The 22,169-nt window shown below is 34.1% G+C and overlaps 1 protein-coding gene across 1 annotated transcript in view; it reads left to right on the top strand.

Annotated features, from left to right (window-relative positions):
- The window catches only part of fj (four-jointed box kinase), a 38,037-nt gene extending 15,868 nt beyond the window's left edge, over positions 1–22,169 (top strand). Inside the window, exon 2 of the mRNA XM_090118516.1 lies at positions 18,986–22,169. Coding sequence (XP_089974642.1) covers positions 19,012–20,616 — 1,605 coding nt within the window. The 5' untranslated portion in view covers positions 18,986–19,011 and the 3' untranslated portion in view covers positions 20,617–22,169. The remainder of the gene's footprint in view (positions 1–18,985) is intronic.

The raw sequence follows: 22,169 nt of genomic DNA, 5'->3' as shown, positions 1-22,169 counted from the left end.
CACGCTTCTATTCACTTTACTACACAGCCTACTAAACACTCGCACTAAACAGTCGCTGTCCACACGTAGTACTACTCATCACCTGCACTCGCACTAATCAAAGTGTGAACCAGCCATAAAACAAAGTCGCTTTCCCTGTCCCTATGTCCCTATGTCCCTATGTCCCTTTGTACGCTTAAATCTTTGAAACTACGCAACGGATTTTGATGCGGTTTTTTTTTAATAGATAGAGTGATTCAAGAGAAAGGTTTATATGTATAATAAGATCCATTAAGTAGTGGAGAAGTACAGTTATTTTTGAGGTTTCTAATGTGATGTCGTAAAAAATTACATTTATTCCGCTTACATTGCAAACGCAGGCTGAACCCTACGAGTTTTATCAAAATAATGTACTAAGTATTATACACATTGAAAAGGTCTACAGAAAAGTCCGCGATGGTATATGTCTATCTCTTATGGATAACCCACAATAACTTTTTTTTGTCATTTACTTTTTACGACAAATAATGGCTAATTTTCGAAGCGATTTTAACCAATACAGCATTAATCCTTAACCAATTAAATACCATGGATACATTGTTCATTTAATATAGATCTATATGGCCCTTTACACCGTATGATTTAAGTGAATATTTTCGAAGATATTACAGATTTAAAAATTGCGGGACGTTGCGTTTGCGGCCGCCCGGCTATGTATTTTATACCCGTGCGATGCCGGAGCGGGCCGCTATATTTTTATACCTATACAACACGTTCACAATTTTTCTGTAGTGTATTTAGTATCAGCATTGCACCCGTGCGAAGCCGGGGCGGGTCGCTAGTTATATATAAAAATGAATCGCAAAATGTGTTGGTAAGCGCATAACTTGAGAACGGCTGAACCGATTTCGATAATTCTTTTTTTATTATATTCCTTGAAGTACGAGGATGGTTCTTATGTAGAGAAAACATAAATATGTACCACGGGCGAAGCCGGGGCGGACCGCTAGTAATATTATAAAGCTGAAGAGTTTGTTTGTTTGAACGCGCTAATCTCAGGAACTACTGGTCCGATTTGAAAAATTCTTTCGGTGTTAGATAGCCCATTTATCGAGGAAGGCTATAGACTATATATCATCACGCTAAGACCAACAGCGGGAGCAATGCGGGTGAAACTGCGGAGCACAGCTAGTTGAGTATATGATAGTAAAAATCAAAATTACTGATTACTTATGCCCAACTTATGCCTTTAAATTTGAATGGAACGTCAAAATTAATATTGCAAGTTTAGTTGTGTTCGTTTTAAAAGAAAATTTTTATTATTTCATTCGTAGGTAATCGAGTTTCTTTAATACTATTATTTATGAAAACCTATGGGACGGTATTATCTACTCGTACTTAAATATTAAAAACAAGCGGTCCGCCCCGGCTTCGCCCGTGGTACATATTTATGTTTTCTCTGCATAAGAACCATCCTGGTACTTCAAGGAATATAATTAAAAAAAGAATTATCGAAATCGGTCCACCCGTTCTCGAGTTATGCGCTTACCAACACATTTTGCGATTCATTTTTATATATAAAGATAAACGTACTAATAGCTATTTAAACCATTAATAACTCAAGAAAATATTTAATTAATTTTAAGTGGATAGATTTGGCTCCACAACTGTTAAAATTTAAAAAAAAAGACGGGTTGCACTGGGGGAGTGCCGGCAGAAGTGAAAACTTGATTATTAACGTTGAGCATGTTTGATATTTTGGAATGGTATCCGTCTTACGCTTTTTCGATCAGGTCACGTGTCCTAACGCGGATTTAAGATTTTATACCCATTACAGAAAAAGTGCTCAACGCCGCTAAAGAAGTTTTCACTTCAAAAAAACTTATAAAATCTACACAGACAACGCCGGGCGAGCAACCAGTCATTACGACTAAGAAGAATGGTTTCAATTTTCAGACATCGATACCAACACACGCTTGACTCTATAATCGTTTAAAAACACAAAAACAAGACGTTTGCATGTATTTTACGATAATGCCACTATAATAACAATACCAAGGCTCAAGATGGCTAATTCGCGCTACAAAATGGCCGACGATATCTTATCCTGAAATATATTGTTATAACCTTTTATGCTATAAAATAAGTAAGAATTGGATTATTTATTTTGTGTTTTTTTTTCTTTTTAGAGACTAATAATTGTTGTTTTGACATGTTTGTGTTTTGTATTTGGATTTGTTTTACGAAGGTTTTTTTGGTAGTTCCTGAGATTAGCTCGTTCAAACAAACTTATAATATATTATATACCTATTAATATATGCAGCTTTATAAAATTTGTGTTTTAGTATTACTGTTTATATCATCTATACTAATATTATAAAGCTGAAGAGTTTGTTTGTTTGAACGCGCTAATCTCAGAAACTATTGGTCCGATTTGAAAAATTGTTTCGGTGTTAGATAGCCCATTTGTCGAGGAAGGCTATGGACTATATATCTATCATCACGCTAAGACCAACAGGAGCGGTGCAAAGCGGTCGAAACCGAGGAGCACAGCTAGTAAAGTATAAGATTTTGTTTGACCGTAAGTTTAACAAATGCCATAATTGAAAGATTTCTCACTCAATTATATTTAAAGTATTTTTATATATTTTTATTCGGAATCAAACCGACAAGTTAGTGCTTTCAGGGTCTCCAACCACTGAACCATAGCTTCATTCATAAATTCAATAAAAAAAAAAGTGACGTTACATAACCTTAAAAAGTTACCTCAATATTTTAAAGAATTCGCGCCATTTTAACACAAAATATCACATATTTTAATGCAATTACATAAAAAACGGTGTAATAACAGTATTTTTAACATTTTTAGTATATTGGGAGTATGTAAATTTCGTTGTTAAGTCATTGAGATAATATTACTACGTATGGAGGAGACACCACGAACAAAATCTGTGCGCCATTTTTTTGCTCTAACTAAGTTTTAAAAATTATTATCTAGTTAGGTACTTACCGATGAAAGTTATTCCTTTGCACTTTTCCGTATTATTTGTATTATTTGTGCAATATCGTAACACACACGAAGGCATATTTGATGCGTTTCACTTTAAAACCATTAAAAAAAACCGCTCAACATACGCCACATGGCGTATGTTGAGTGGAACATAAGTGATGTAGGCGGTGTCGTCTCCATATTAATATTATCTCAATGTGTTAAGTGCATTTTTTACGTTTTTTGCGGTCAATGGGTTTTTTTATGACGGCCCACAGAACCGGTATGATTTGTCGTGAAGTTTTTCAAGTATGGGATGCGTGTATGGGATAAGAAAAGGGATTTTATGGGATTAAGGATTCTGTTCAAAAGGATAATAGATCCTACTTATATCACAGATAATAAAATACTATACAAGTACCTACTAATATTATAAATGCGAACGTTTTTAAGAATTGATGTATGTTGGTTTATTGGTACACTTTCAGGACGAAACTACTGGACGTATTTAGATGAAACTTTACAGTTATATAAAACTGAAAGACTGAAACATTTATTTATTCAATTAGACTTTTTCTAGAAGTACTTTTGAATCGTCATAACATATTTTTAACATTAACCACCGAAACGTTGATTTTGTAATTTAACATTCCATCAAAATAGGTTCACCGTTTTTGGTATAAAATGTTATAGATAGACAGAGAAATTGCATATTTTATGTGTAATCTACTTTATTATAAAACGAATGACGTCTACATTAGAACAAAACTAATAAATAATACCGGGCTACATAAAGCGAAGTTCCAATAATATTAAATCATCCGTTCCATAGCTTTTCACAAACATACACATGGGATTGTGTTACAGTAATGCGAGCTATGGGATAATTAAATCTGTATGGGATTTGAGGTTGCGACACACGGGGTGGTTTTGTACTAATTATTCTTTTTTAAATACCATCTGTTAAAACTCTACCACAGAATACATAATAACGTAGTAGCTAAACGCTACAGAACGAACACTCTCCGCCTCCCGCCTAAATTAAACACTTACCTCACCCCGCACGATCAGTCTAAAAATGGTCCACATTTTTCTATTGCAACGAAGATTGACAACATTAATAAAATTGACTTAAAGTAATTTTATTATTTTGGATCTGTGATTATCGTTTTTCGTAGAAAATGGTTAGGTATTGTGCTGTTTACGGATGTATTTCATCAGAAAAACGCGAATTTTTTTTTACGCTAGTCACAAATGTGCCAACCATAAAGCGTTAACACACACATTTGCAGTCTCTACAATGTGACTGTCAAAACGATAATTTTGTATGGAGTGTCCGGGGTGTGCTTCTACATAAATAATAATATATAATATTCTCTCATTTCTCTCCGTACATCTGGTTGTCTGGAAGAAATATCTATATATTGATAAGACCGCTTTTTTTAATTTATAATTGGATTAATTTTCATCGCGAAGTTATAGAGAAATTAAGTATTTGAATAGATAAATTTATCTGTATTATTTGTAGTCTGGTAGAGATTACCGATTAGCGATAAGGTCGCTAATGATGAGATGAGATGTTTCAACGCGGTATTAAATAGCCTATTTCTCGCTAACTCTCCAGGCAGAAACAAGAACAAACAAGATTAGCAGTCAGTATAATAATTGTGACCTCGTTGGTACAGTGGTTGACGCGTGAGCATAGAACCGAGGGGTCCTGGGTTCGATTCCCGGTGAAGACGAAAAAAAAATGTCTTGGTCTGGCAGGACACAGAAGGCTGATCACCTACTTGTCCCTAAAGAAAATCGATCAGTGAAACAGATGTAGGAATAATGCATCTGCCCATTACTCCACTAGGGGACACGGGACTTCACTAATTAATAATTGTTATTCGGATATCACGATTAAATTCTATTTCCTACTAGTTAGTAATGTTAAAATTTTACAGTTTATTTTCTATAAAAACAGCTACGTAAATCGATATAAAATAGGATATTATCATATTTGTACGAATCAAATTTGTCCGTTTAAAGTGGGTCAAAATCGAGGCAATACGTGTTGGTTACATACAAACATACAGGTAAAGCTTAAAAAGCGTGTTAAAATCGAACTTCAATACGCATAGTATTAATATATAAATATGTATACTAGCTTTCCGCCCGCGGCTTCGCCCGCTTTGTCTAAAACCTAATAAATTATATACTAAAACCTTCCTCTTGAATCACTCTATCTATTACAAAAAACCGCATCAAAATCCGTTGTGTAGTTTTAAATATTTGAGTATACATAGGGACATAGGGACAGAAAAAGCGACTTTGTTTTATACTATGTAGTGATGATTCGCATAGAAATAACAAAAATTCGCATAGTGTGCGCACACGCATTCCAAACACTTTATGAGTGAACTAGAAAGCCCTGTGTCGCAGTTAAATGATTTATGTGGCATACAGCGAACCGCCTAGTTGTGGGTAATTGCTAATCTAACTTTATTACTTTATTCGAAGTGACATGTCAAAATTGAACGTCATAATGATTGGCTATATTTTAGAGATATTACTCAAACACTCAAATTCACAGCATATGAACTCTTTATTTATTTATCTAATTAAACATAGCTTTCCGCATGCGACTTCACCCGCTTTGTAGAAAAATAATAATAGTTTAAAAAAACTAAAAACACGCTTTTTATAGAAAACCGAACTAAAAAATATAAAATTTTTATCAAATTAGTGTATTGTCATCGGTCCTCAATAAATCTACAAAGTTTGAACGAAATCTGGCCGTTTAAAGTGGGTCAAAATCGCGCCCAAAGAAGTCGGTTACAAACAAACAAACATACAGGTGAAGCTAATATAAAGCGTGTAAGTACCAAAACCTTCCTCAAGAATCGGCAAAGTGCGAGTCGGACCGAGGGCTCCGAACAAACCTTTTTATTATGTTGTAACTCTAAATTTTATCTATGACTAGATTTCCGCCCGCGGCTTCGCCCGCGTTTTCAAAGGAAAACCCGCATAGTTCCTGTTCCCGTGGGATTTCCGGGATAAAAGCTATCCTATGTATCCAAGTTACCCTCTATATGTGTGCTAAATTTCATTGTAATCGATTCAGAAGATTTCACGTGAAAGAGTAACAAACATCCATACATCCATACACATATAAGACATTGCTTTTAACCAAATTTCAAGACTGTGTTCACGGGAAGTACAATGTAGGTTATGATTCCCTTGCGTATGTTGAAATTTGTGAAAATTTTCAGCATTCACGGCTGTATCTTTTGATTGCGTTGGTTTATCACTACATAGTATAAAACAAAGTCGCTTTCTCTGTCCCTGTCCCTTTGTAAGCTTAAATCTTTAAACCTACGCAACGGATTTTGATGCGGTTTTTTTTTAATAGATAGAGTGATTCAAGAGGAAGGTTTAAGTATATAATTTATTAGGTTTTAGACAAAGCGGGCGAAGCCGCGGGCGGTAAGCTAGTGCCTTATAAGTTTGATTTTTTCACAGCTTCAAATGACCGTAAATTTGAGTATCCGATATAAATTTCAGCTTGATACCTCCACGCATTAGATATCTCATATCATGCATATTCAAATATCTTATGCAGTTTAGAAATCAAGCGAAATTAAATAATGAATTAATTAACGGCACTTTTTGCGAAATTCTACATTTCTATACATTATTTAAAAATGCATATTTTCACTCGAAAGCCGAAATCATTGAACTTTTAGATCAAAGGCTAAATACTAATTTAAATAATAAGTGAAAGTCGAATGAAAGTGACAGACTTAGAATTAGGTAATTCAAATCATTCATAATGTTTACAAATCCGCATTCCTTTTGTTTTATTTATATTTTTACATAATATAAATAAAAGAAACTAAGAGCCGATTTTTCAATGCTTGGATAAAACTTATCCGCCCAATAAAGTATTACACGATAATATTAAAATGTCACGTAAACTGTCAAATACGGGCAATTAGAATACGTTTTTAAAATTGTAGTTTTATACATTATTCGACGAATAAGTTTTATCCAAGCATTGAAAAATCGGCCGTAAAAATAATAGATAGGTATACACTATTGGTCTTAGCGTGATGATATATTATAGCCTATGACCTTCCTCGATAAATATCTCACTGAAATATTATTTCAAATTTGACCCGTGGTTCCTGCGATTAGCGCGTTCAAACAAACAAACTCTTCAGCTTTTTAATATTAGTATCTAAGATTACGTATAGATTACTAGCTGTTCCTCGCGGTTTCACCCGCATTGCTCCGCTCCTGTTGGTCTTGGCGTGATGATATATGGTCTAAATAAATGGGCTATCTAACACCGAAAGAATTTTTCAAATCGGACCAGTAGTTCCTGAGATTAACGCGTTCAAACAAACAAACAAACAAACTCTTCAGCTTTATAATATTAGTCTATACTAATGTCTATATAATATTTATTTTTATGTGCATTAGTGTTTTCCTTTCTCTTCATTCAGTATTTAAATCTTTCTCATAATATGCCTATTAGCTATAAGTCTAAACCTAGATAATTCCAAATACATGACTAATCTAGCAGTTTTTAACCCCTTCAAATTTATTATGGCCATCTAAAATCAATAAGCATGATTTACGAATAGATACAGCAATAATTTCTCAGTTTGTCCCACGCGACCATTGTAACTCCTACGCATCTAGAATTTAATATTTCCTGAATAGGCGCCTAGGTTGCGAAATCTAGGCTGTCTGGGCTGAAAAATTCGTCATCTAACGATATTTTGTAGAAGGTTGTTTGTTTTTGTTGGTTTCACCCAAAAACCTCGACTTTTTTAAACATTATTTTACACTGAAATAGATGAGGAACAAGGGTAGATACTATTTTACGTAATACTAATTCATTTTAAATCCTTTATTTGTATTACTAGATTTCCGCCCGCGGCTTCGCCCGCGTTTGCAAAGGAAAACCCGCATAGTTCCCGTTCCCGTGGGATTTCCGGGATAAAAACTATCCTATGTGTTAATCCAAGTTACCCTCTATATGTGTGCTAAATTTCATTGTAATCGGTTCAGTAGTTTTTACGTGAAAGAGTAACAAACATCCATACATCCATACATCCATACATCCATATATCCATACATCCATACATCCATACATCCATACAAACTTTCGCCTTTATAATAGTATTGAGATTGAGATTGAGATTAGTCCTAGATCCCACCGCAGGATTACTTCGTTCATAGTTTTTTTTTGATGAAACCAAAACTATATTTGTAATTAGGAGAATATATATCGACTAGGTTGCCAGTCAAATTTTGGCAAATATGTTTCCCAAATGTTTGATAACATTAAACTAACGGACAACGTTACATTTAAATACAAAATATTAAGAAATAAAATCGAAGGATAGGTATGTTTTAAATACCTACACTCTTGATAAAATTATGATAGACTACTGGCCCATGTTGAAAAAAATATGGGTCATTTGAACCACCAGGTGACCTATCTAGAACGATATAAGAGCATAAAATAATAAGATTCAGCACTATCCCGTCACTTATAATAAGCTGTCCAACTGAGTGCAGATGCGAATTCGAAAGTACAGGTAGACTCTGCAGTAAATTTTGGTCACATATTTTTGTACGGATGTATTTTTGTATCTTTACCACCGATAGATCCATTAAAAATAATAAGAAAACGCACAGTGCCGTACAAAAATGGTGGTCCACAGAGTCGGACTTTTTATTTATTTTCCGAGAATTACCGGGGGTAAATTTGGTCATTTGACCATGTACGGCATCTGTGTCATACTATTTCAATACTGCTTTTAATCCGTTATTCCGCAACGCCGTACAAAAATCATGAGGACAAGGGGACAAAATCGAGAGCTCTCTTTCCGCACTCCAGGGGTTGATCCAGGGGGTGATGGACCTATTTTCACTAGCAGCTGCTAAAAATAGTTACCAAAGCTATTTTAATAAATTAATATCGATTTTCTATCACTTTCACACACATAAATACACCATAAACAAAAGTGAAACAGATCCATCGATCACAATATTTAAATTAATCAGAAACGACTGAACACTTTTTGTTAGGATTTTTGAAAAGTTGCCACTACCATCTCGGGAATGGTATTTTAATGAAGTAGCGTGGAGGGAAATGCCTCAGCTAGATTTGTGATAAAATTATGAATATTACAACTCTTTATTGTTATTTTTGTCAATGAGATCCCAGTATAATCGTAACGGCTGGACCTATTTTCACTAACAGCTGCTAAAAATAGGGATTGCAGGGAAAAACGCGTTGGGCAAATATGGATGTAAAGGTTAGGTTAGATAGTAGGAGATAATATCTATTAATATTAATTAATATATAAAAAAGAGCGTGTGTGCTGAGCACACGTGTCAGAAGTGAAACTTCTTTGGCAAGATTCAAAGATACTCCGTCGCCTTACTTCATGACGTGACGGTTTTGCCATGACGTGACCTTGAAATTTTACTCTCAACGCGCCTAAAGAAATTTCACTTTAAAAACATGCTTATTTTATTACTGATGTTTCTTGCCGGTTCTTCTCCATAGATACTGCTTTCCGAATCGGTGGTAAATGTAAAAATATGTATTGACGTTTCAAAAGTGCTTCTCCAAGAAGTCTAATTGAATAAATAAATGTTTGAGTTTGAGTTTGAGTTTGAGTCTGATCCTTGATAAGTGTACAAAGTTTGATTTAAATCTGTCTGTTTAAAATGGGCCTAAAGGAGTAAAAAAGCAAGGATTACTAATCCATACTAATACAGTAGAACCTCGATAAGTTAAAGTCCAAGGGAAACACAAAATATTTTAAGTTATAGAGGTTTTAAGTTATCAAGGGTCTATCCATTTTTCACTGTTTCTATAGCTTTTAATTTATCAGCGTAGGTTAGGGTTGTTAGTTTTCTTTTTGGACTCATTTTAAGCCAGTTTCATCACACAGTAAGTAAAGTGATGTTTCCAGGACAACAATCAAAAACTTATGATGCAAGTAAGTTGTTGTCATAAAGCTAACCGCCGCAAAGCTTTGAAGAATTTCGATAAAGCAAACAATAGGTAATGTATTGTTTACGTCAACAATACATAGTAAACACGTGCAAGCAATAAATACCGAAACCATTTGTTTTGACACTCTTTCAAAATGACTCATTGACAAACAATTTTATGTTATAGAGGTTGTGGAAACATTTCTTTAAGTTACTGAGGGCCAATACAGAGATTATTTATTTAAGTTATAGAGGTTGCGTATTTTAAGTTAAAGAGGTTTTGGGCTCTGATGGGAAGGGAACACATTATTTTTTGAAGTTACAGAGGTTTTTATGTTACCGAGGTTTAAGTTATCGAGGTTCAACTGTATTATAAATGCGAAAGTAACTCTGTCTGTCTGTCTGTCTGTTACTCAATCACGTCTAAACTACTGAACCAATTTGCATGAAATTTGGTATGTAGATATTTTGATACCTGAGAAAGGACATAGGCTACTTTTTATTGCGAAATATGTACCACGGGCGAAGCCGGGGCGGACCACTAGTAGTTTAATAAAAGGTTCTTAGATTTAGTTATAAATTATTATATCTATACTTATCTATACTAATATTATAAAGTTGAAGAGTTTGTTTGTTTGGACGCGCTAATCTCAGGAACTACTGGCCCGATTTGAAAAATTATTTTGGTATTAAAAAGCCCATTTATCGAGAAAGGCTATCATCACGAGTCACGCGGCTGGGGTGAATGAAACCGCGGGGCGCATCTAGTGTATGATAGTCTGTAAGGTATATATTCTATGGGTGTGTATCATTTTGTCTTTGACCTGAAATAAATAAATAAATAATATATTATTTTTCAATAAACAATAGAAAAATACAACAATGTGAAAATACCCTTACAATTACCGTTACCTACAATAGCTTATAAGTTATAACGATTGATCTTTGCTTGATTTTAACTGTATTGTTACTCGCGATAACCATTCGGTTAAGCAACACTGAGCGCGGTCAGTTTTTGGATGGGTTACCGCAAAAAATATTAAAAGTGAAGTCTTTAGTCTGGTCAGTTTTTAGGACTTTGTTTTATTTTAAACTAAAACGCAATAAAAGGTAGCCTATGTCCTTTCTCGGGTATCAAAATATCTCCATACCAAATTTCATGCAAATTGGTTCAGTAGTTAAGGCGTGATTGAGTAACAGACAGACAGACAGAGTTACTTTCGCATTTATAATATTAGTATGGATATCATTCCAAACTTGTATAAGTTTCTGATTGCATCAATTACGGTCTATAATCATATTCATAATCACTATAGGACATAGTATAAAACAAAGTCGCTTTCTCTGTATGTATGCTCAAATCTTTTAAACTACGCAACGGATTTTGATGCGGTTTTTTTATAGATAGAGTGATTCAAGAGGAAGATTTAAGTATATAATTTATTAGGTATTAGATTATCCGGCTGAAGCCGTGGGCGGTTAGCTAGCTATAAATAAATAACAGAAAACTATACTACGTGTCCAGGCTTAAAAGCAGACAGACAGACACAAAATACATTACATACATAGGTTATATCACTTTTTTCCATTACGGAACCCTAAAAACTTATTAATACTTACTTATTTTGATAACTTTCTACTTGTTACACGGCATGACGCGACAAAATTGGGCATACCTCTTCATCCAAGTTGGTTAAGGACCCTTGACACCGATTTTGTATAAAGAACCTTTATTTATCATTCTACCCACTAGTACAGTGGTTATGATTATAATTATAATCGTGGGCGTTCGATTCCCAGTTAAAAAAAAAATGTGTGCGTGTACTAGAGTACACACGTAAGAAGTGAAACTTCTTTATGACCTTATTTTTCAAAAAATAATTTACTATCTACAGTAATATTATAAAGAGGAAAACTTTGTTTGTTTGTTTGATTGATTGTAATGAATAGGCTCATAAACTACTGGACCGATTTTAAAAATTCTTTCACCATTCGAAAGCTACATTATCCACGAGTAATATAGGCTATATAATATTATCACGCTAAGACCAACAGGAGCATAGCCACGCGGGTGAAACCGCGCGGCACAGCTTGTATACAATATTACAGAAATACGTTAGTCTAACACGCTCGTCGTTTCGCTCCTTGCTACCTATTTAAATATTTACACCAGCCGCTGCTGCAACTCGCTCGCTTCGCTCGCTCGGCTCGTGCGGTAGTTCAAAAATCAAAAGTTAACCTAAGATGCTCGTCGCTTTGCTCCTCGCTACCTATTTAAATATTTACACCGGCCGCTACTGCAACTCGCTCGCTTCGCTCGCTCGGCTCGTGCGGTAGTTCAAAAGATAACCTAAGATGCTCTTCGCGTCGCTCCTCGCTACCTATTTGAATATTAACGCCGGCCACTGCCGCGACTCGCTCGCTTCGCTCGCTCAGCTCGTGCGGTAGTTCAAAAGACCAAGGGAGACGCCAAAAAATTCGAGTTATATAGAGTTTTCAACTTATAAAGGATTTCGACTTAGGCGGATTTTGATTGGACATAAAGAGTTTGAGGTTTATTCTTATAAATATTGAATTCACAAAATCATAATTGAACACCAATCAAGCAAACACGTGTTAACGTGAGTCATAGATTTATTATCGTATACTCCTAAAATGTTTTCTAAGAAACAATACTGTACTTACATTGTCGGCAAGTTCTTAAAGGCGGTAACTTATTTTTGTTCGAACAATAGAGGTAATAAATATAAATTCCTAATGTCGAAATCTCGAAACAGTCAGAAATTAATGACGCACATAGTATATACATATTATGACAGAGGTTAAGCTTAAATAACTTGAAAAATAAATAACATGATCTCGCCCACGTGTTGGTGTTTTAAAAAATTCAATCAAAAACTGAGGTTAACTTTAAATACAATTTTAGAAAAATAAATACCACAATCAACATTCAAGTATTAGAAAAAATTGATACCATAATTCCACCCACGTGTTAGTGTATTGAAAAATACAATCAAAAAGTGAGGTTAATCATAAATAACTTAGAAAAATAAATACCATTATTACACCTAAGTATTAGAAAAATAGATGTAATTACTTATTTACTTTTTTTAGAAATTCACTGGAATTAGAATTAAAACAAACCCTTTGATTTTGCTGATCACTTTAATATAACATGTATAATGTATATAGTCACGAGTACGGCGTAACGCAAAAATGTCACGAGTACGGCGTAACGCAAAAATGTCACGCGCGCGGCGTAACGCAAAAATGTTACACAAAATTTTTGTCCACCCCCGATAAAGAAGTTTCACTTCAATAAAATAGAAAAATAAAACACGTCAGAAATGAAACTTCCTTGGCAAGATTCAGAGATACCAAAATCGTAGCCTTACTGCATGACGTGACGGTATTGCCATGACGCGACCTTGATATTTTACCACGCGCCTAAAGAAGTTTCAATTTAAAAAGATTTAATACTATAAGTAAATCAAAACTGTTGAATTTCTAGATTTTAAGTAATTTAATTAATGAATAAATTATTATGAATAATTAACGAAATTAACGTTAAAAATTCAAGTTCACAAAACTTACAAAAAGAATCAAACGGAAACACTATTTGTTTATAAATATTCAACAGAACAAAAAACCGCATCGAAATCGCTTCAGTATTAAAATTCCAATAAACTTAACGTACAAGCTTCTAAATAATTATATAGAGCGGTTAAATTATACACGCGTTAAAACAAATATACAAATGTATCGGAAATTATATAGTGCTGGTAACACCCACCAATTATTAAGTTAGCTCTATAATAATTCAATTAACAATATTGTTTTCACGGGCATGACCGGTTGTTAGATGGAATCCTTGGAGCTGATAATACCGCTTTGGAATGTTGATTTGTTGTATAGTTATTTGTTATGAATGTGTATGTTTTATGGATCGTTAAATTAACATATTTTTGTTTTCGTAATTAGTAATATAGAAGTTATTACAATAGGTAATTTATGACTTAATTAAATATATTATTTTTTTTTCTTAAATAGCCGATGTTCGAATCAATTCTAATTTAACGTGAACAGATTATATGAACAAATTATAACAATCACAATTCGTTCAGCCTCTTTACGTGACTGTAAACTTTCATATCTACTTATAATAATCTTTTTCGTCACTTTTAAAGCAAGTTTTTTCCTAACTTTTAAATCTTCAAGCGTATTAACAGCTCCTCAGCAGCTCTATATAATTCCGATAAACTCCTAACAAGACTTTTTATGTTCGACCGAGCGCAGCGTCAGGTTTTTTCTTGTTTTTTTTCAACATCGACTTGTAAGAATTTTGTTAAACACATTATATATATGTCACGAATCGTTATTTTTTAACGCGTTTTTTATCGACTTTTTTATATCTTTATTCAAAAGTTCACGTGTTTCTCGTATTGCTAACGTAAATAAATAATTGGCAGATGTTTTTGGTTAATAAAAAAAAATTAAGTATGAAAAAAAAAACAAAATAAATATATTCTGTTACTTGTTATTAATTATATTTCTCATCTTTTAAACCATTCCTTTACTCACACATATTTCAAACTCAAAATTCTCCGAATCAATACATCCATTCTCGAGACAAACGAACAGCATGATTTTTACAAACATAATATTATATAAATACTAGCGGTCCGCCCCGGCTTCGCCCGTGGTACATAATATTTACGTTTTCTCTACATAAGAACCATCCTCGTACTTCAAGGAATATAATTAAAAAAGAATTATCGAAATCGGTTCAGCCGTTCTCGATGCGCTTACCAACACATTTTGTGATTCATTTTTATATATAAAGATGGTATAGTAAAATATACAAAGAATACAAAATCATATTATATTTAAGGTCGTATAATTTGACTATACTTACCACAGTAAAAAATCTGTGACAGTAGGTAGGTATACATTACAAATTTCAATAAAATCACCAATTCACCACGGAACCCAAAATAACAGAAGCCAAACTAAAAACTAGTTGCATAACATACCCGAAACCCGGAAATTCGAGCAGTAAAAACATTATCACAAATGTTTATCTTGTACCGGAGTAATTATAAGATTAACAAACATACATGCACGTCAATCATTGTGTGGATTAGTGACGGCTTTATTTTCTATTAGTTGTGGGTTCGAAGATGTACATTTTTTGTAAAACTAGCTTTCCGCCCGAGGCTTCGTCCGCGTTTTCAAAGGAAAACACGCATAGTTCCCGTACCCGTGGGATTTCCGGGATTAAACCTATCCTATGTGTTAATCCAAGTTACCCTCTATATGTGTGCTAAATTTCATATAGTCGGTTCAGTAGAATTTGCGTGAAAGAGTAACAAACACACACACACATCCTCACACTTTCGCATTTATGATATTAGTAGGATTAAAATGTAATACTGACATTGTTTTAAAAGAGCAACTATGGAGTTTCTTGCCGGTTCTTCTCCATACTGCTTTCCGAATCGGTGGTAAATGTTAACTGTTACGATTCAGAAGTGCTTCTAGAAGAAGTCTAATTGAATAAATAAATTGAGTCTGTTTTTATTACATAACTAGCGGTCCGCCCCGGCTTCGCCCGTGGTACATATTTACGTTTTCTCTACATAAAAACCATCCTCGTACTTCAAGGAATATAATAAAAAAAAGAATTATCTAAATCGGTTCAGCCGTTCTCGAGTTATGCGCTTACCAACACATTTTGCGATTAATTTTTATATATAAGATATGTAAATTATACATATATATGTACCTAGTTTTGTTTTAATAACATCTATTTTATTTTTGCTTACTCGTTTATTGTATTTATTCAATTAGACTTCTTCTAGACACTTTTGAATCGTCATTACATATTTGTAACATTTAACACCGATTCGGAAAGCAGTTAGGGAGACCGGGTTTGGTTGTCTCACGGGTTGGTTGTCACAGCGGTCTTAACACAAAACTGAACTATCGAATAAGTCTGTTGAACAGCGTGGCAAGAGCGATACAGTGAAAACGCTGTCTCAACTTCGCATCAGACCGCTCCGATCTGCCGTGAGGGCCTCACACGTGTTTATTGTTTTCGCACAGCAAAAGTAAATTTTTGTGCTGCTGTGTCGAACCTCGTAATTATACGTTCTTGTTTTACAGTAATAATCTTTCAGTGCATTTGATGATGATGAAATGTGTTTTATAATATCGTAGTATAGTTTTTTAGATATTCATTGATCGGAATTTATTTTCAATTTTATTTTCCTAAAACGTGTTATGGGGCTCGTTGTCACAAATTTTCGGGGGCTGGTTGTCACATATCAACCAGCCCCCTGTATGCGAGATGACTTTATTTTCGTTTTGAGGTTGTTTGTTTTAGCCCTAAATTTTCAATCAACACCGGAAAATCACCCTAACAAACCTGCTGGAAGTCCATCTGTCCTTGATGACTCTATATTGACTCACGATTATTATTGTTTGCTAAAATTGTGATTGATTAATATTCAGACTGAAATAAAGACCGTAGACACGGTTTCATTTGGTTAAGAGTTCTTAATTAAAAACTATTCCGTAAAATTATAAGACCAAAGTGTGACTTTCTATTTATAAATTGCCTGTTATTTAGTATGTGACTACCTACCCTAGGCATTGTGACAACCATCCCTGACCCGGGGTTATAAGTCACATTTTTCTTACGAGTGAAAATACAAAATATTTCTACAACTGATAATATTACACAAAAATACATTTATTTCTTTTGTAACAGAATAATTACACTATCTTTTGGTATACAAATATCATTCCTAAACAACGTATTTTGGAAGTTACATAAAAAAAGCTAAAAATGTGACTTTCATCCCCGCTCTCCCTACCTATCTATGGAGAAGAACCAGCAAGAAACTCCATTGTTGCTAGACATGCGTAAAACCGCAGAACACAGCTAGTATATTTTAAAACTCTAGTCTATAAAATATAAATATATCGATTTACTTGGATTACAAAACAAGTATTATTAAAATTTAATAAACATTATATTTTATTGATGTGTCATTTGTATGTAACTTGATAGCTTTCTAGCTGCGAGTAAATCATATTATATTTAATAATAATAATAATAATAAAGGCGTAGGGATGTGACGACCCCATCGCCCACGGTTGGAATATCTATTGTCTACGTGACAACAGATATTCCACCCGTGCAGTCAGTCAACCCGCAGGACACCTTGTGGCGGGGTGTCGGGGAGTAGCGACCCCGCGGGAACCGAGTGCTCCCGGGGGAGGCCCCTGTCTTCATCTCCGGCTCGCCTTCAGCGGCCGGTCGGAGTGAAGCCTGACGAGGACAGGACCCCCGCCTCTGGCTTGCCTTAACCGGCCGGCCAGAGTGGAGCCGCGAGAGCTTTTAGCTCGAAGGGTGGATGCGAATCGTAAGTGGCGAGTGGGCACGTGATGCTGGACCCTCAGGGAGCGCGTGATCGTAGTTTAAAGTCCAGGGACGCCTCTCCACCCTTAGCTGCTCACAATATGTTGCCCCCTTGTCGCACTTTTGCAGTGACTTATTTCGGGGGCCCATACAGTGAGAGGGCGAGTCACCACCTGCCAAAATATTTTTACTTTATTTTAGTAGAAAGGCAGGTGCCATAGTTTCCAATAGTTCCCAAATACCGGCCCATTTAACATCCCACTCCATAGCCTAGTTTATTTTGTTTTCCATATCTCGAAATAGTCCTACATCGGCCGCGGACTGCCTAGGACTGTATCTCTATAGTGCAGTCATGGGCAGGCTGCGGCTGGTGTCCCACAACACAGTAAAGTTCTCTATAGGGCCTCTGCGTGTTGGATCCGTGTCCCCACGTAAGCCTTCCAAAGGACCGGGTACCTTCCTTATGATGGTACCCGAGTATTATGGATGAGATACACATAATAATAATAATAAAAACATTTATTGACAATAAAACACACCACACAGATACAAAAAACAAACATAATTAAAAAAGAAAACAAAAAAAACAATAAAACTTAAAAACTAATAAAACTTACTTAAAACAAAACAAAGAAAATAATATAAAAAACCTTATAACTAAACTTAAAAAATATAACTAAAAACAACAACAAAGAACTGTGTGGTAATGTCCATTATCAAAAGGGACTACTCAGTTAAAAGCTGTGGTGCCCCATAGGAACACTAACAGCACTGATTTTCAGGAGCCCCTATCGATTGCGACGATTGGAGTTACAGCTTACACATACTATAATAAATAAATAGATAACAAATTAGAATAATATATATATGTATATACAACGATGGAATATATGATACGTGTGATATATATTTATTAATATAGCACTTACTCTGCTTATATAATATGAGAAATAAATGTGTAATAAATTAAGAATAATAAATAACTAAAATAACAAGTATTATATTAAATACGTAGAAATATACAAAAACAGCGGGAAACACAATTTATGGCTTTTGGTAAATTGTTTACGGTTAAAACCGGTTTTTGTTAAATATCTATACTAATATTATAAAGCTGAACAGTTTGTTTGTTTGAACGCGCTAATCTCAAGAACAACTGGTCCGATTTGACATTCCTTCGGTGTTAGATAGCTCATTTATCGAGGAAGGCCATAGGCTATATATATCATCACGCTAACACCAACAGGAGTGGAGAAATGCGGGTAAAACCGCGGGGCACAGCTAGTCTAGTATAAGAATAGGAATAGTGCTTTGCGTTTTCGTAAATATATTAAAAGTATTATTATTATATATTAGGTATAAGTTCTTGTAAAAAGCAGAGATGTTTGATGTTGTTTAACATACAAATTCCTAAATAATTTGTGTTGATATTTTAATAATAGTTAGTGGATGATTTTGCGAAATGTACAGGTTACTTTTATTAACAATCCTATCGAATAAATGCACTGTCTATTATAATAATTGAGTTGAACGTATCAATAACACTAAATGCATAACTAATCAATATTTTTTCTTTGTTACAGATAATGGCGTAACCAGACTAAGAAAAATGGCAGAAAATCAAACGAGAGATATATCGGAATATGTAACGTCAAAAGACGTAACAGAAACAAAAATAAACATCAGACCAATCAACATGACGTTCAGTAAAAAGCCTAATTATATTATTTATAACAATTTCTACAAAGAAGACTTATCAAGGCGAATCCTAAAGAGAGAATATAGCCTGTACAATTACTGTTTTATAAGCGTATTTATCAGTTTTTTATTAGGATTTATTATAGGAGTCTTAATAATGGGCTCACAGGCAAATATCTCTCCAAATACAAGCCATAGAAAAATTAATTCCAGTATGCGAACATTTAATTCGTTAAAAGTCAAAGAATCAAAAGATCTAGAAGCAGCAGAGAGGGAAAAAGACTTCTCAGCTGTTTCGTTTACGGGTGATAATCACAAATACAAAGATGTTTACCCAAAAAGTCTTACAGAGGACATGAAGGAGATCTTAAAAGATAACAAAATTAATCATCACAGACATAAAATTGTCAATATAAATAGGACTGTGTACATACCTAGTGACGAAACTGTGCTATACGATAGTATATTTTGGGGACCAGAAATTGAGAATTCCATGCCACAAGGCTATGGTCAGAATACAGCAGAAATATGGGAACGATATTTAGACCAAAGTGAAGTTATAAAAATGGAATCTGGTTGTGGCAGAATGCAGAATCGTCTGGTCACTTTCAAAGATGGTATTCAAGCTTGTGTGCGGTACAGACAAAACACAGATCAAATACAGGGAGAGATATTTAGCTTCTACGTGGCTAGGTTGCTCAATTTAACCAATCTAGCGCCTTCTGTTGTTAAAGTCGTTGATTTGAAAGATAAACTCTGGGCGAATGTGGCTAATGACATAGCTACAGCGCAATGGAATACAAACAGGGCTGTAGTTTTAACACAGTACATACCAAGCTTAGAATCTGCGACCATTCCTGATATTTTCAAGCCTTCAAATCGACATCTAAATAAAATGGATGTACTGGACATGGCGTTGAAAGAAAAAGAAACAGATACAAACAAACAAATTCTAATAAATAAACTCAAAGCGAAAGACGTTAAGGTTAAAAAAGACGCGAATGACACATTCGATCATATAGACATGAAATTGACTAAGAAGACGATAGACCAATTTGTGGAATTGGCACAATGGTCGGATCTGATTATTTTTGACTATCTAACAGCTAATTTAGATAGGATAGTAAATAATCTGTTTAACTACCAATGGAATGTTAATATAATGGATGGTCCTGCGCATAATTTAGCAAGGAAGATGGACAGTGGATTACTCCTGTTTTTGGACAATGAATCAGGGTTGTTACACGGGTATAGATTACTCAAAAAATACAATGTTTATCATAGTTTAATGTTGGACAATCTATGTGTGTTTAGAAAGAGGACGGTAGACGCTTTAAGGGCGCTGCACGAAACCTCGATAGGTGGTAAACTAAGTGACATGTTTCATGCCAAAAATAACGCAGTTATTCGTGATGTATTACCTCCTTTGCCAGAAAAGAATGCAAAGATACTACACGATAGGATAGCGAAGGTGTTAAGTCAAATCGAAAAGTGTGAACATTCGTTTGGTAGATAGTGTAAAAATCGTAGTTAGGAATAGATTGTGAAAATTGTATTATTGCACGCCTCATAAGCGAAGCGTTGAGGTGGGTACTACTGTCACTTCGCGCAAAACATCTGATTTTTCAAACTTAAAATGTCTTTATGTATCATACATTGCACTTGTAAGATAATACATACACACACATATTAAGAAAAAACACTATTTTTAACGTTCATGATATTTTTGATGTCATTTTTGTTATTTAAACTAGTTAAAAAACAGTTTAAAAAAGTTCTGTCTTGGACGTCCGTGTGTCTGTATGTGCGGATCCTTTTTCTTGTTAACACGATAGCGACCGAAATACTTTACTAATCGAGTCTTTTTTTTTCTCTTACGCTTGAGTATGCAGGAATAGAACCCTTTCATTTTTCAGGGTCTGATTCGATGTGGTTTAATTGTTATTAAATAAACAAAAATAATAATTAATAAATATTTATTAAAAAAAAATTATGAGGCGTGCACTTTTGGATTTTCCAAATTATTATTTAAACTTGTTGTCTGTGATAACAAACATTTAGTTGTGTTTATTTTTATATGTAGATTGTGTTTAATATTTGGAATATTTTGTAATTAAATGTAAATTATTAGAGAGAAAATTTAAAGGATCTCGTGTGGACTTCAACTTAAAAAAATACTTAATAATGAATATTTTTAAGGATACCATTAATATCAAGTGAAAAATCTTTGTAAAATATAACTTTTCTCTCTCATAATGTTTTCTTAAATTGTAACCATCTAAAAATTATAGAGTAAAGAAAATAATTGTGTAGGTAATTGTAAAAAATTCTCAAACCAATTTTTAAACAATACTGTAATTTAATTAAGGTTGAATTTTATCTGTAAACGCCATAATGTAAAAATGTATAAAGTTTATAAAAGTGATAATATTTTTGATACCAAATATAATTAATTATTTATGAAATATATATTATTGTGCCAGTATGTTTGGTGATATTAATAATTATTTGTAAATATAATTCGCGGGCGGAATTTTAGTGAGAAGAAACCATCTTATCTTATCTTAATATATATAAATCTCGTGACACAATGTTTGTCCTCAATAGACTCCTAAACCACTTAACCGATTATAATAAAATTCGCACACCATGTGCAGTTCGATCCAACTTGAGAGATAGGATAGTTTAAACATGTAGGTACCACGGGCGAAGCCGGGGCGGACCACTAGTTAATAACTAAAAACTTATCATATAAACTTTGAAACTGATGTTAATTGTATTTTTTGAAGTGAAACTTCTTTAGGCGCGTTGAGAGTAAAATTTCAAGGTCGCGTCATGGCAATACAGTTACGTCATGGAGTATGGCGACGATTTTGGTATCTTTAAATCTTGGCAAAGAAGTTTCACTTCTGACACGTGTGCGCACACACGCTCTTTAAATTAATAATTTTGTAAAAATATTGATAAAAATATACATTTGTCACGCGTCCCCACCCGCAGAGCTTTAATGTATTTGAATGTAAATAAATGTAAAATATATGTAATTATAATAAACAAATGAATTCGAAA

This window comes from Colias eurytheme, chromosome 30 (genome assembly GCF_061535395.1).
Source record: "Colias eurytheme isolate Ceu_HAF_F1 chromosome 30, ilColEury1 Martin Lab GWU primary, whole genome shotgun sequence".
NCBI lineage: Eukaryota > Metazoa > Arthropoda > Insecta > Lepidoptera > Pieridae > Colias > Colias eurytheme.
Note: the sequence above shows the minus strand (reverse complement) of the source record. Positions and strands in the feature narration are given on the sequence as shown.